Genomic DNA, 16,129 nt, shown 5'->3' with positions numbered 1-16,129 from the left:
CTTAGCTTTTTCTGATTTACTTATTTCACTCAGTATAATGTTATCAAGGCCCATCCATGTTGTTGTAAATGATCCGATGTCATCATTTCTTATGGCTGAGTAGTATTCCATAGAATATATGTACCACATCTTCTTTATCCATACATCTGTTGAAGGGCTTTTTGGTTGTTTCCATGTCTTGGCCACTGTGAACAATGCTGCCATAAACATGGGGGTGCATTTCTCCTTTTGTAACAGTGCTATGGTGTTCTTGGGGTATATTCCTAAAAGTGGGATAGCTGGGTCAAAAGGCAGTTCAGTTTTTAATTTTTTGAGGAATCTCCATACTGTTTTCCACAGTGGCTGCACCAGTCTGCATTCCCAACAGCAGTGCAGGAGGGTTCCCTTTTCTCCACATCCTCTCCAGAACTTGTTACATGTTGTTTTGTTGATGAGCGTCATTCTGACTAGTGTGAGGTGATATCTCATTGTGGTTTAATTTGCATTTCTCTAATGATTAGTGATGTTGAGCATTTTTTCATATGTGTATTGGCCATCTGTATGTCCTCTTTGGAAAAGTGTCTATTCATTTATTTTGCCCATTTTTTGATTGGATTGTTTGTCCTCCTGGTGTTGAGTTTTACAAGTTCTTTATAAATTTTGGTTATTAACCCCTTATCAGACATATTGTGGAATATGTTCTCCCATAGCATAGTTTGTCTTTGTATTCTATTCTTATTGTTTTTAGCTGTGCAGAAGCTTTTTAGTTTGATATAGTCCTATTTGTTTATCCTGTCTTTTATTTCACTTGCCCGTGGAGATAAATTGGCAAATATATTGCTGCGAGAGATGTTGGAGAGCTTACTGCTTATGTTTTCTTCTAAGAATGGTGTAAGTTGGTGGTCTAGTTTCATTTATTTGGATTGCGCTTCTCTGTCTTCTCATTATGTCTGTGTATTTGGGTGTGTTGTTTGTAGAGCTGGTTGAGTCTAGGCTTGGTGTAGTCTGCCTTCAATTTTCAGTTGTGTTATTTCTAGGTCTTCTTTGTGTTGGTATCAGATATTATTTGTAATCCACTTTTGGATTTGGCTTCTCTAGTAGAGCCGCTTTGAAGTCTTGGTTTTTTGTTTTTTTTTTCTAAGCATTCTTAACACGGTGGTAGTCTTGTTTGGCCTATATACATTTTTTAATTTTTTTATTTATTGATTTTTAGAGAGAGGAGAGAGAGAGAGAGAGAGAGAGAGAGAGGAGAGCAGGAAACATGAACTCATCATAGTTGCTTCCTCTATGTGACTTTACCAGGCAGCCTGGGATTTCAAACTGGCAACCTCAGCATTCCAGGTCGATGCTTTATACACGGCACCACCACAGGTCAGGTGAAACCTCTATCCTTTTATTAACAAATATTACCTCAATAAATTCTATTAAAATTGTGGTACACAGCATTGTTCACAGTGGCCAAAACATGGAAACAACCAAAAAGCCCTTCAATAGAAGACTGGATAAAGAAGATGTGGCACATATACACTATGGAATACTACTCAGCCATAAGAAATGATGACATCGGATCACTTACAACAAAATGGTGGGATCTTGATAACATTATACGAAGTAAAATTAGTAAATCAGAAAAAAACAAGAACTACAAGATTCCATACATTGGTGGGACATAAAAACGAGACTAAGAGACATGGACAAGAGTGTGGTGGTTACCGGGGGTGGGGGGAGAGGGGGGGCGTGGGAGGGAAGGAGGAGGGGGGAGAGGGAGGGGGAGGGGCACAAAGAAAACTATTGATAGATAAAAGGTGACGGAGGACAATCTGACTTTGGGTGATGGGTATGCAACATAAGTGAATGACAAGATAATCTGGACATGTTTTCTTTGAATATATGTACCCTGATTTATTGATGTGACCCCATTAACATTAATAAAAATTTATAAAAAAATTGTAGTACATATGTTGGTCAAATAAGTTTGTAAATATGATATATAGGTGTGTTTGCTTATAGTTGCATTAAGTGTGAGGAACAGGCTGTAAGCAGGCAGGGTTGTTATACCCTAAGGCTTAGTTTTAAGACTAAGCCTTTCCCAGCCTAAGTGACTTTGTATCAGAGAATTCCTTGTTTGTATATTAGATTAAAGGTTTTGATTTCTACACTATAAAATAGGGAAAACCAAGAGCTAGCTCTCTCTCAGTTCCTGACATTAGCATTAGAGGGGAGAGCAGAGAAAGACCACGTGGAGAAGAGGAGAAGCAGAGCAGCCAAGATGGTGGAATGCTGGAGGAGAAGCCAGTTTGTGCAGAGTTTGTGCAGAGAGAAGGAGATGGGGAACAGAGGTGAATAAGGATGGTGAGTACAAACCTTTGATTCTAGGAAACTCGGTAAGTCAGTGGCTTTGGGAGCCCTGAATGGAAAGGGAGGTGTTTTCCCACTATGTGTATTTTTTGCCCACCAGGTGCAAGCTAGGATTATAGCTAATGGTCCACCAGTTCCTGGCTCCATTGTTTCATTACTGTCTGTCAGAATCAAATGCAAACCTGCATGGGCCAGGCGGCTGTCATGGTGGCCGTGGTTAATGGCTTTACATTTGGCATAGTCTGTGGCAGGATTTGGAATTTGGTATAGAGCCACCACCACCTTTGAGTGGTGAGGTAGAAGACTGGCTGCTGTTATGGGTCCTCATGGCTGTCCTTTTGGGGATCATAGGCTGGCTGACTTTTACAGCCATACATGAGGAAACCAAGAGTTCTGTGGAAGAGGCTGCCCAGGACTTCCAAACCAAGCAGTGGAAGGAACTGGAGCAAACATGGGAGAAACAGATGCTGACCCTGGAGCTGGAGGAAGCGCTGGAGGAGGAGGCCGACCAGGTTCACAGGATTTGCTTGGAAATGGAATAGCCACTAGAGAAGGAATCACAGGTTCATGAGTTGCAGCTTGCTCTGCACATTGTGGAGAGCCATCAGTGGCAGGAGGCTGGGGCTATGGCTGGGGCTGGGGCTTCAAGGTCTGCTGAACAGAAGGCGGCAGCAGCCCGGGGCTCAAGCCCAGCAGCAGGAGCTGGTGTTTTCTGTTCTTCTTTGGAGGATGATGAGAATCGGGCTGAAGTTGCAATTGTAGTCCCCAAATGATGAGAGCCCAGCAGCAAGGAGTACCTACTATAGCCCTGATAGGTCTGCGATTTTGGGACATAGGATGGATGCCATCATGCTTTCTAGAGCAGAGATGGAAATGCTAACTGCCATTGCCACGTGCTCCTCCTTGGGATGGTGCAAGACCTGCCAGGACTGCAGAGATGAGGGGGGTGGCTGAGGCCCCATGTGTGTGTACTGATTCCTGGACTACAACTGGAGTGGGCACTGGCTCCTTTGTTGGATAGACTTATGGATTTTGGACAATGTGAAATATCCTGATGGGGGTTGGGGGCGGCTTACCTGGAGGCCATCCCCTGTCCTGGGAAGCTTTTCCCATGGCTAGAAAGAAGTCCGAGAACATTTTACCCTTTTGGCAAAGTGCTCAGAGACTGGTGAAATGTGCCTTTGTAATTGTTAAAATTGTATGATTTGTCATGTTGTTGTAATTTGTGTAATGTGCTTAATTTCCTTGTGCAGGAATACCTGTGCTTTAGATTGTAAGTGAGCAAAAGGGGTTGAATATTCATCAAATAAGTTTATAAATATGATATATAGGTTTGCTTGATTATAGTTTGCATTGGGTGTGGGGGACAGGCTGTAAGTAGGCAAGGTTGTTATACCTTAAGGCTTAGTTATAAAACTAAGCCTTTTCCACCCTAAGTGACTTTGTATCAGAGAATTCCTCATTTGTATATTGGATTAAAGGTTTTGATTTCTACACTATAAAATGGGGCAGACCAGGAGCTAGCTCTCTCTTGGTTCCTGAGATTAGCATTAGAAAGGAGAGCAGAGAAAGGCCACATGGAGGAGAGGAGAAGCAGCCAAGATGGCGGAGTGCTAGAGAAGCCAGTTTGTGCAGAGTTTGTGCAGAGAAGGAGATGGGGAACAGAGGTGAATAAGGCTGGTGAGGTAGGAACCTTTGATTCTAGGAAACTCAGATAAGTCAGTTGCTTTAGGAGCCCTGAACAGAAAGGGAAGTGCTTTCCCACTGCGTGTATTTCTTGCACCTTGAGTTCAAGCTAGGATTAGAGCTAATGGCCTACCAGTTCTTGGCTCTGTTGTTTCATTACTATCTGTCGGAATCAAATGTGAGCCTGCATGGGCCAGGCAGCTGTGATGGTGGCCGTGGCTACTGGCTTTAAAACTATCAAGCTATGAAAAGACAGAGGAAACTTAAATTATTTTGAAATGAATGATGCCTATCTGTAAAGCTTACATACTGTACATTTTCAATTATAGGACATTCTCGAAAAAACAAAACTAAAGCGACGGTAGAAGGATCAGTGGAGCTCAGGGTTAGAGGAGAGGGAGGGTTGAATAGACATAGCACAGAGGGTTCTTAGGGCATTGAGACTATTCTATATAATACTAAAATGGTTGGTACATGTCATTATATATTTGTCAAATTATATAGAATGTTTAGCATCCAGAGTATAACCTAATATAAACTATGAACTTTGAGTGATAACAATGTGTAAATGTAGGTTCATTGATTTTAACAAGTGTATCACTCTCCTTAGATTCTGATGGGAGGAAAGGTTGCTGATGTGTGAGGACACAGGTTCTGTAAAAATTATAATTTCTACTCTAAAAAAATAAAATATAAAGTGAAATTGTGTAAATACTTTTACTGAGTTAAAATTATTCATTTCCAAAAAAATTAATATATCAGGTATATTACTACACGAGGTGATAAATAGATATAGCATGGAGACTGTTTTGTGGGGATTTAAAGAATATTCAAATTTGAAATGCTTAAAATTACATATATAAATATACAAGTAGAATGTATATAAGAACTAATATATATGCATATTTATACACACATACACACACACACACACACACAGTACATTGATGTAAGCTGCTTTTGGCAGCTAGTGAAAAAAAACACAACTTTAACTGACCTGAGTAATAAAGAATTTTAGTTGTCCATATAACTGGCAGTAAAATTTTAAGTCAGGTTTCAGATTTGGCTTATGCCAATAACTTTTACTTTATTTTCTTGAAATATTCTTGACATTAACCAACCTTTTTTCTCTCTTTAATCTGGCAATAAGAGATAGCTGCAGTAGTTTGGGGCTCCACAACAGCATGTAAAAATTTGCAGAGGATATGAAAGAACCCTTGTGTTTCAGCACTCCAAGAAACCTTTTTTTTTTTTAATCCACCACACTGCCCCAGATTACCTACTTAAATCATTTGCCCACTTCTGTTCAGTTTCCAAGAGGTAGTATGCTCTAATTATCTTAAGCCAATTAGACTCTCACACTAGGGAGATTTGTGGCATCAGATTTTTCTCTGTACAGGGGTCCTTGGGTTACAACTGTCTCTACATACAATGGTTCGAGTTTACGACACTCACTCCCATAAAAACTTTAAAAAATTGAGACATGTTTTGCTTATGCCTTTAGCATCATACTTATGAACTATGTAGGCAGACTAGTTTGGTTGTGCGTGGTAGAATACACAGTAATGTGGCATATGAGTGAGGGAGTTGGCATCCCCCAGTACACTTACCTACACCATTTTGGACTGTCAAAAGCACAAGTGTTCCTATTGTGTTGCTTTATATAGTGAATTTTTACCCTTACCATGGCTCTTAAATGAAATTCAGAGTCTTCAGATGGTAGTGCTTTGAAGAAGAGGAAAGCCATCACAATGGAAATGAAATTAGACATTATAAAGTGATCAGAAAAAGAAGAATCAGTGACAAACATTGGACACATATTAGGCCTTAATCACTCTACTGAAGCAACAATTATCAAGGAGAAAGACTTCCATGGCTTTGAGGAGTTGGTGGAGGCTATAACAGAGAAGGTTGTTGGCATGAGCAAATAGCTCAATTTGGAGGTGGAGGCTGAGGATGTCACAGAACTACTGGCATCACACAGAGAGGAGCTGCCTGCTGAGAACCTCATTCAGCTGGAGAAGCAGCTGATTGAAGAGGAAGAGATAGAAACCTCAGCACCCAAGAGATTTACTATCAAGGGTTTGGCAGAAGGTTTTCATATGGTAGAGGATGCGTTGGCAAAATTTCAGGCTTAAGACCCCAGCGATGACAGATTCTGTAAGGTCTACAGAGCTGTTATAGATGCCTTACAATCCTATAGGCAGATTTTGGAAGAGATGAAGTCATCAACTTTCCAGACTAGCCTGGAACAATTGTTTTAGAAGGTAGAGAGGCCTGCAACAGATCCTGTACCCTTTGCATCAGCTGCTTCTCGGGATGGAAAACCTGTGGTAAAGTAGAATCATCTTCAGCATCTCCTGCATGTTCCTGATTTACCTGACCCAGTATCTCCAGCACCTTCTGCAGGTTCTCCTGCCTCTCCAGCTTCCTCCTCCCAGTAGGTCACTCTCTCCCACCTTGCAATGCCCTTTCCAGTGTGCAAACCAAGCACAGGAACAAAGGTAAGGAATTTTTTTACACTCATTTTTTCTGTTACTAAGTACAGTGTATTTATATTCTTTTCATGTTTCTGTGGCTTAGTTTTGTTTTATGTTCTAGATTATGATTTTACAAGTGTTAGAATAGGTAAGTGACTCACGCTAGGGTGTGCTTTGACTTACACTAAAATTCAGGTTATGTCACTGTTATAGGAACAGAACTGTATAGTAACCCGAGGACCCCCTGTACCTGGAATCAGAGTATTGAATGCCTGACCTAAATCAAGATCCTGTTAGGTTTCAGGGAGAGAGGAATGGATACTATGAGAACTTCTACAATGCACACTCTAATTGTATACTGCTATATTTTATTATATCAATAATACTTAACATTCTGTTGAAAAAGTACCTATAATAACTTAAATTATTAAATTATGTTTTGCATGCTGTTGTTATAACTATGGTGAACTTCTGAATACATCTTATTTTATTACTATTCTATAGCTTTAAAAATAAAAATTCACTGACTCAAAAGAGCAAATATTTAATTAGAAGTAAAATGAGTTCTGCCTTACAAGGCAGTGGCACAGTGGATATAGAATATCGGCTTGGTATGCTGAGAACCCAAGTTCAAAACCCCAAGGTCATTGGCTTGATCACGGGATCATAGACATGGCACTAAGATCACTGGCTTGAACCTAAAGGTCACTGGCTTGAACAAGGGATCACTAGCTCAGCTGGAGGCCCCCACCCCTGGTTAAAGTAGATATGAGAAAGCAATCAGTGAACAACTAAAGTTCTGCAAGTTGATGCTTCTCATCTCTCTCCCTTCCTGTCCGTCTGTCCTTGTCTGCCCTTCTCTCTCTCTCTCTCTCTCTCTCTCTCTCTCTCTCTCTCATTAAAAAAATAAACAAAATGAGTTCTAAATCTTTCAAGAGTGTATTCTGTGCAGAGAATTATTGATGATTTCCTGTATTGTGAGAGATAATGTTAAGTCCAATTATTTCAATTCAGGCTAAATCTTTCTACATTAAAAATGCTAAAATAAAAGCTATTCAATTTATGCGTATTTTACTTAGAACATAGGTCCCAGTCTTTGAAATATTTTAAGTGGAATTCATTTTATTTATTAAATTTCTGCAAAGTTTTTCACATGTAGTTTCTAATTTGGTTTGTCTTCACAAGGCTGACAAGCTTTTAAAAATTTGCTTCAGTTGTTCCTCGATTTGTTCTCAAATGCTTTCCTCTTCTTTTTTCCCTTTTATACCACATTGAGGCTGACCCCAGGAGAAATACTTCTCCCAGATTCCTGGGTCAGCTGATTTCAACTGTAGTCTGCCAATGGGAGGCACTATGAGCAGGAGGAAGAGTAAAGGGTATTGCTCACTCTGTCAGCCAATGGGGCATTTTCAGCATCAGCTGCTTCTCCTCAGTTCTTACAAAAATTGATTCCAACTTCCTCCAGGAGACCCTTGTTCCTGGGCTTCAGTAACCTCACCTCTTCCCATTGTCCCTTCAGCCAAAGCAGTTTTTGAGATTGCTAATCTCTGAGTTGCCTCATCATCTCATTTCTGTTTTGTTATTTTAGCAATTCCGTCACCTATGTAATCATTCCCGATATTAAATTTACTCTGTCTTAAGTATTCTGAAAGGTTTCTGTTTCCAAAATGGAATATAACTGATACATAATTAAACAGAGTTTTATTTAATTGACCTGTACTTGACCTTTTTAGGTATGTTTTCTGCTCCTATACTCCTATGCTTGAAATTTCTCTGGCAACCTCATTAGTGCAAAATATATTGTTAAATCGAATTAGTATATTTTAATTCACTGGATACTTTTGTTTGTTTGACTATTTACTTTCTTTAACTGTTTATTTCCTTTATCTTTACAGTGCTAATCAGGTCCTAATCAACTCTGGCTTGGATTTAGATCTCTTCTAGTGTGGCACTTTTCAAATTCATTCTCCACCCTTCTTTCTAAGTAATTTACATAGAATTCAAATTAACCATTCCACTTTGTGTGTGTCTGTGTGTGTGTGTGTGTATTTTCTGAAGTGAGAAGCAGTTGGGGGGGGGGAGGCAGCAGACAGACAGATTCCTGCATGCACCAAAACGGGATCCACCCAGCATGCCCACAAGGGGGTAATGCTCCATTGCAATTGGAGTCATTCTAATGCCTGAGGCAGAGGCCATGGAGCTATCCTCAGCACCCGGGCCAACTTTGCTCCAATGGAGCCTTGGCTGTGGGAGGGGAAGAGAGAGACAGAGAGAAAGAAGAGGGAGAAGGATAGAGAAGCAGATGGGTGCTTCTCCTGTGTGCCCTGGCCAGGAATTGAACCCCAGACCTCTACACGCCAGGCCGATGCTCTACCGCTGAACCAACTGGCCAGGACCAACCATTCCACTTTTATACTTAAAAACCTCCAATCTTTCTTCTTTGTTAATAAAAAAAGTCCTTGTTATGATGTAAAAAGTCTTCAGTAATCTAAAATCTTTCATTTTTCTTACTATTTCTCAGAACTCATTTTGTACAAATGTTTACTGGACTGTTTTTAGACTTGTGCAGGGGCCCACCCTACAGAGCAGGACTTACTTCAATGGGGCTCTGGTGCCCACTGAGTCCACTCCTTGAGTTTGTTGCCTGTGGAGGTAGTCGGTTGGTGCCTCAGTGTGGTCTGAAGTTGTCTACCAGGTGCACTGGCTCACAGCCTCCCAGGTGGTACAGGCCGAGGTCAGGACCACCGAGCATGAGCTACAAAGCAATCTGCAGATGGCTGCTACTTGTGCTGAGTTTGGAGGTGTCCAGGAGCTGTGAACCAAGGCAGGCTGTCACTAGTGCCGGGCTTGGGGTCACTTAGGTAGAGGCACAGGGGAAGCAAAGGCCAGATGCTGCTTGCTTGAGAAATTTTAAGAAAGTCTTGAATGGTGAGCCAAGATAGGCCATTATTATGGAAAAGCCACAGGAAATAGCTTGAATGGGCCAGCAAGCTGGGTGGAGTGTGGTCTCAAGGAATCACTAGAGTGGAGAGAATAGTGTGAGCCAGGTTGATGGAGACTCAGATATGGCACCCACCTGTGGGCTTTTAGGGGGAGGCTCAGGAAAGAAACAAAGTTTTCTTTCCTCACTTCTATCTGGCAGAAAGTGCACCTTCACCAGCTCTTGCCCTGATGTTAGACACCTTCTTTTCTCCCTGTATGACCCTGGTGACTTTTGAGCTGCTACCCAAATTTTGGCACTCAGAAGGAGTGAGTCTAGGTAAGTCTGTGCCTATGTAAGTCTCCTAAATTCCTTTAAGAGGAACTGCCTGGGCCCTGACCAGGTAGCTCAGATGGTTAGAGTATGGTCCTCATACACTAAGGTTGTAGGTTCAATCCCCAGTCGGCACATACAAGAATCAACCAATGAATGCATAAATAAGTGGAACAACAAATTATTGTTTCTTTCTCTCTCCCTTCCTCTCTCTTTAAACTCAATAAAGTAAAAATTAAAAATAAAGAGGAACTGCCTGGGACTCCAGCAGCCTTCTGTCTTAATCAGCCACAGTCCCCACTGTTTTTTACAGCCAGAAGTTATGGGGACTTCTATTCCTGGCACTGGAACCCTGGACTTGAGGAGGGGGCTGGTGTGTGGCTGGGACCCCTGTCTCTTCAAGGGGGCCTCTGCAGCAAGATATCCCTCCCGAAGAATTTATCTGCATTTACCTACATCACCATCTTGATCAGAAGTCTGTATCAGGTTTTTATTAATGATTCATAGGAGTAACTTGCTTTAGTATCTCTAACAAATATATGATATGTTTTGAAGATAATATCTGTTGTACACAGTGTGAGGCAAAACTAGCTTTACACTTGTGAGTATGCAAAACACAGAGTTCATTTTTTATTATTACTTTTTTGTTTTTGTATTCTTTTCCAAACCAACAAATATAAACCTACTTTTGCCCCACCCTGTGTGGCATCTTACTTTATAAATTCTGCTGTAACTGGCTGTGAATTTCCAACATATTTCTGAAATTCATCCATATTGAAACATGTGGCTTAATTTTGTTTCTTGTATTTTATGAAAATAACACATTTTGTATATCTAGATCCTCGTTGATAAATACTTACATTGAGGTTGTTTCCATTTTGTACACTTTTATAAACATTTCTCTGTATGTATTCTGGGACATATCTGTAAGAGTTCCTCTAGGAGAAAAATTATTCACCTTTAGGCTATCAGCAGAATATTAAAATGTCTCCTCAAGAGTCTCATGCCCTGGTATACATGTACTTTTCCCAGTTACTCAATATAACATTAATCTAGGTAGTGCTGTGAAGAGATTTTGCAGATGTCAAATAGTCCCCAGATCATTTGACTAAATGTTCTCTTAAAAATCAGTCAATTGAGCATGGTAAAATGAATTGACTGTGATCCCTGCAAAATCTACCCCAGGGGTAGTAATCCTAAATTTTTTGCTTCCTCATTTTTTTTATATCAGCCATTTCAATTGGCACCCAAGCCTCTAATCTCTCTATAATAGAAAGGCATTTTGTTTTTCCGATTAATTATGACTGATACATATTTTCTTGCTGTATTTATCTTTGTTTCTTAAATTTTCAGAAAGTGTCTCATTTTTGCTCTAGAAATCATGTGGCCCTGTGTATTTCCATTACTACAAAAATAAATTTTCGTTTCCTTTATCTCTGTATTTTTTACATTACATACCATCTACTTTTAAATCAATAGCAAGCAAATGAAAACAGCACATTTTTTAGAGCTAAGGAAATAAAATAATTTTGAGAAGAATCCACTAAATAACACTGTTATTGAAATGACATACTGCCTAATGCCATGGGACATAATTTTTTTATGTGTAGCCTTAATATTGGAAACTGAGAGAATCTGATCTACCTTGGAGGGATGTATTGCACTTAAAGTACACCTGATTCCTTATTTTTATATATTTATTATTTATTTTTTCCATTGATTTGAGAGACAGAGAGAGACATCAACTCATCCTATTTAATTGTTTCATTTAGTTTTGAACTCATTGGCTGCTTCTCATATGTGCCCTGACTGTGGATTGAATCCCAGACCTCCGCACACTGGGACGATACCCTATCCACTGAGACACTTGGGCAGGGCTGCCCTGATTCTTTATTTTTAAAGAAAAAACTGCAAAATCCTTCTACAAAGCAATTTATCCTTGAGTTCTTTCTCCTGATTTTCTCCCTTCTCCTTCCTTATCTCTTTTCTTACCTTCACTTTCCCATTTATCTTATATTTCCCATCTCAATTATGCAAATACGAAGAAAGAAAGCATCTGTAACCTTGGGATATGTATATATCTGCAGTATAGCCTAGCAAAGAACACTCCTTTCAATAGCCCTTAATTACAGATCTTGTTGACTGGGGATTGATGTATAAATTTGCCCAAGAGCCAGTGAGCCACATGGAGGAAAGGACTGGAACCCTTGCAACATCCCTTTGGAGGTCAAACATTGTTAGAAACTCAGTGATGTTTTGTGATGGCTCTAGGTAAGATCTGCTGGCAGGAAAGGCCACCAAGCACAAGACCATATAAGCCATGTAAAAGGGGGCGAAGGAGTTGAAGATCTAGACTCTCTATTAGAGGAAAGATCGTTTAACTCAAGAAACAAAAATTAAGTTATTTCTGACATAAACATTTGAGGACTTGGATGTTTGATTTGATTTCAATTTCAAGAACAAGTCACATGTGCTCCATAAACTTTAAATAAAGTAGTACATGCAAACTACCTCTATAGTCTTTGACAAAAAGTGGCTACTTGTAAGTGTTAGTTATTTATCCTACAATTCCTCCTCCCATATCAGAGGGAAAAAAATAGCATCTGTGTGATTTGTTTGGAATTTGCAAATTTGGGGGGGGGGGCTTCTATTAACTGCAAAGCACAAACTCCCAATTGATACTCTGTCATCTCTAAAAAGTCCCCTTACCATTATAATACACTGCTCACAAACATTAGGGGATACTTTATTGCTGCATATTCATTTTGAGATATCCCCTAATGTTTGTGAGCAGTATATATAGCTATTTTATAAAACTGCTATAATTCAAGTAATTCTGTAACTTAGAGCTATTTTCTGTTCTCACAAGATAGAAAATGACTTCCTGAGTCTGATCAACATTTATTTATCCAAGTATTTGGTATTTTCCAATAACACTGAAAGTTGTTCTTAATGATATCAATTTTAGAATTTTGAGATTATATCTCATTATATATGTACTTTATTGAATTTAAATTATCCAATTATCTAAATATATTAAGATTTCTAAGTTTTTGTAACCGTGATAAATAATAACACTGTGGAAATACTTCATTTTCTAAGATGTTTATTAACAGATTCAATCTGTATGTGCCTCATAGTAACATACTTAATCAAGCCAAACTATTTTTATCCAAATAAATAAAGAAAATAATTGGGCTGACTCTTTTGCTCAGTCATTCCCTAGTCATTTTAAAAAATAACAAAAACTATCCATGCTGATCCCCACCTTATGATTCTGACCTTTCCGTTCCACTGGGAGCGGAGTGCCGACTTATGAAAGAAGCAGGGATGAGCCATACAGCAGGTTAGGATCCAGATTTGCATGTGAGGCCACACTGGAAAAGACCAAGTAGACAAGCAATATAATTCAGAAAGTGCCGGCTGGCCCAGCACTGGGCAGAGTCAGATCTAAAATAACCTTGTGGATAGGGCCAGAAGAACTTAGGCAAATGTAGCCCATAGGGAGTCCCCCTGTGGTGTGTTTCATTCTCATTTCCACCTTATTAATACACCTGGATTTAGTACATTGGCTGCAGGTTCCTTATTTTTATTTCCTGTGAGACATTGTGGAGTAGTGAGAAGAGAAATGAATTAAGAGATGGCAGGCCTCAGGCAGGGAGCAGTGGAACAGTGTGGGTGTGAGAGGAATTCAGACTAAAGCTCTAGCCCCAACTGTGTCACTTATAAGGCAGGCGAATTTAGGAAAACTGCAAAGTTCTATGAACCTCAGATTTTCATGGGGGAAATAGGTATGATGAGTAGTCTCCTTGCATCTAGCTCACATATATCCTGTAAGTAGGAATGTCGGACTCTTTCAAACTTTTGCAAGACACAGGGACATTGTCTGGCATGTACTGTGTTTTGATAAATTTCAGTTATTACTATTATGATCTTCACCTTAACACCTACCATTTTTCCCCCTGGGAATTTTGTTTTACCCCAGGAAATGTCAGAAAATTCATAGCTCTCTAGGATACGGCAGAAGAAATCAACCAATCTATTGCTTAACAAGTATAACTTTTATGAGGATATATTATCTATTGTTGGTGTGGGGAAATATTTCCCAGGTCAGTGCAACTCAAAACTCTTGGAAATAGTGTCAGAGACTATTTCCATCCCTCCTTACATCTGCCCTTCCATCCAAAACACTTGAATTTGCAGTTATTTCACCTCTATCACAAGTCTAGTTCTAGCTTAGAGTTTACCAAATTACATTCCAGATAACCCAGTTAGAATGATGGTTTAGTAGCCGGGCGGAGCCTCTCCCAGCTCAGGGCAGAGCCTGCCAGCACAGTGGTAACTGAGCATCCCATCTCATGTGAGTCTCACCCTATCTCTCCGATGCTCCTTTGTTATGATGTATACAAATCACTGATTTTGTGAACTTTGTTCTCCTGCACTGGAATAAGAACACAGGATCTCTTTCCTTCTTTCCCTAGTGAAGATTTCTCTCTACTTTATCCATGATCTTCAAGTCACTGCTAGAAGCAGTTTTCAATTCCAAGTTTCAGTCTTTCCATCTGAGACACATTTTCTGAGGTTTAGGCCCCTGCACACCACTCAAACAAACTCATCTGACCCACTACCCAGCTTCATTAAAATGACCTCACACCAAAGGACTTCGTTTCCCAAGGCCTCAAACCCCCTTGTCCAGGCATTTACACTTGACTGTTCTCATCTAAAAGCCCCAGGTCCTCACACCATCTTTTGACTTGTCCTTTTGGTCATAGGGAGTCTCTTAAATACTCTTCGCATCATAGCTACTCCAAGACTTGAAAATGCTATGGGCAGAGATGGTTCTTATATATCTCATCGTTCTCAGTCCTATCCTGGAGTTTGCAAAGAGCAGAAGCTCAATTATTGTTGGAGAAGAAAATGGGCCACTGAAAAAGAAATCTAACTTATTACAATCTAATTTCTCTTACATTCTTGAATAAGCTAATATATCCACACACACACACACACAAACAAAACAACTGACTAAAAGTAAATGAAACCAAGAATTTATTCTCTTTATTTCTCCATTCCTTGACCCCACTTCTTCCGCTGCTCAGTTGTTTCCCATTCCAAGGAAATGCCTCATCTACTACATTATTGTCTTGCTCCGCATCAGTAAATAAGATGAAACCTGTTCAAATTGTTTTTCAAAAAAATAAAACTCCTACTCTCAAATCCCATTCACACAAACGTTTGGGCATATCCGACATAAATTTGGATTATGAAGTTACTAAAACCCTCAATTAAAAGAAAAATTTTTTAAAATACCTGTTGCCACACAGAATGGAAACAAATACCTTATATCTACACTGTGTTGTCTCCAGCACCACCCCAACCCTCTCCTATTTAAAAGGCGGGCTTCTCTTTTTATCAACAAAGTGAAGAATGTGTCTGGAACATTATCAAGGGTAGGAGGAGCTGCTCACTGTGGCCCTGACACATGCCATGGCCAGGGGGGCATTCCGGCCCTGGCAGCAGCAGCATTCTGGGCCCTGGCTGTAGCTCGGATTCAGGCTCTCGCTTCCTCATCTCTCACAGCTTTCTCATAAAGGAATGGGAAGGCAGTGGGGCCAGTATCATGGACCTTGGCACACAACTCCAGGACTTTCATCCTTCTGGTTTCAGTGTGAGCTCTTGGGCTCCACAGGAACTCGAAACATGGAGGATCACTGTCGGGCACCTGGTGGTACTCCAGGTAATCTTCTTTCACCAAACCCTTGGCGTTGAGCTTCTCGGGCTCCCCCAAAATGAAGTGTCTCCTCCTCCAATATACACCATCACATTCAATATTTTCCAGACTTGCTCCTCAGTGGGTGCGGTTGCCATTCATGAATATCACACCCAGAACAGTCATCAGCAGGCCAGTCTTGGAACTCTTTCGTCAGCACTCAGCATTGTGTCATGGCCTAGTTCTACTTTGTTCATGAGGATACAGATGTGCTGGTAGGGATCCCCTTCCTTCATGGCCAAAGACCAGCTCCAGGTGTTCAGACGCTCTCATGATGATCAAAGGAAGCAATTCCTTTACATCCGTATGACATTTCTTACGTTCTCTCCCCTGGTCACGAGCTCTTTGACTTGATACTTGTAAAGCAGATAATACAAGAAGAGAAGGCTTCTTATCGAGAGGGCCTCTGTGGAAGGGCTCAGTGCTGGGGGCCTTGAAGGAGGTTGTCTTTTCCTCCACCTGCTGATCGGCAGCTTCATTCAATCTTGTGGCCTGAGCAGCTACTAGATTTTCGGGCTCTTCTTGGGCTTGGTGGCGGTTTTCACTGGCACGGACCTTTTTCTTCTGACGCCAAGGCATGCTGACATTCACCAAGGACAACAGGCT

The 16,129-nt window shown here is 40.4% G+C and overlaps 1 protein-coding gene across 1 annotated transcript; it reads right to left on the bottom strand.

The window, feature by feature from the left end:
- Nucleotides 1–15,304: 15,304 nt before the first annotated feature.
- On the bottom strand, nt 15,305–16,102 carry LOC136386231 (melanoma-associated antigen B10-like). Its single transcript, XM_066357733.1, has 2 exons — nt 15,712–16,102; nt 15,305–15,600 (listed from the first exon to the last, which is right to left on the bottom strand). The coding sequence occupies exons 1-2, from the start codon at nt 16,100–16,102 to the stop codon at nt 15,305–15,307; spliced, it is 687 nt and encodes a 228-aa protein (XP_066213830.1).
- Nucleotides 16,103–16,129: the final 27 nt, after the last annotated feature.

Source organism: Saccopteryx leptura, chromosome X (genome assembly GCF_036850995.1).
Source record: "Saccopteryx leptura isolate mSacLep1 chromosome X, mSacLep1_pri_phased_curated, whole genome shotgun sequence".
NCBI lineage: Eukaryota > Metazoa > Chordata > Mammalia > Chiroptera > Emballonuridae > Saccopteryx > Saccopteryx leptura.
This window is presented reverse-complemented; position numbering and strand designations above follow the sequence as displayed.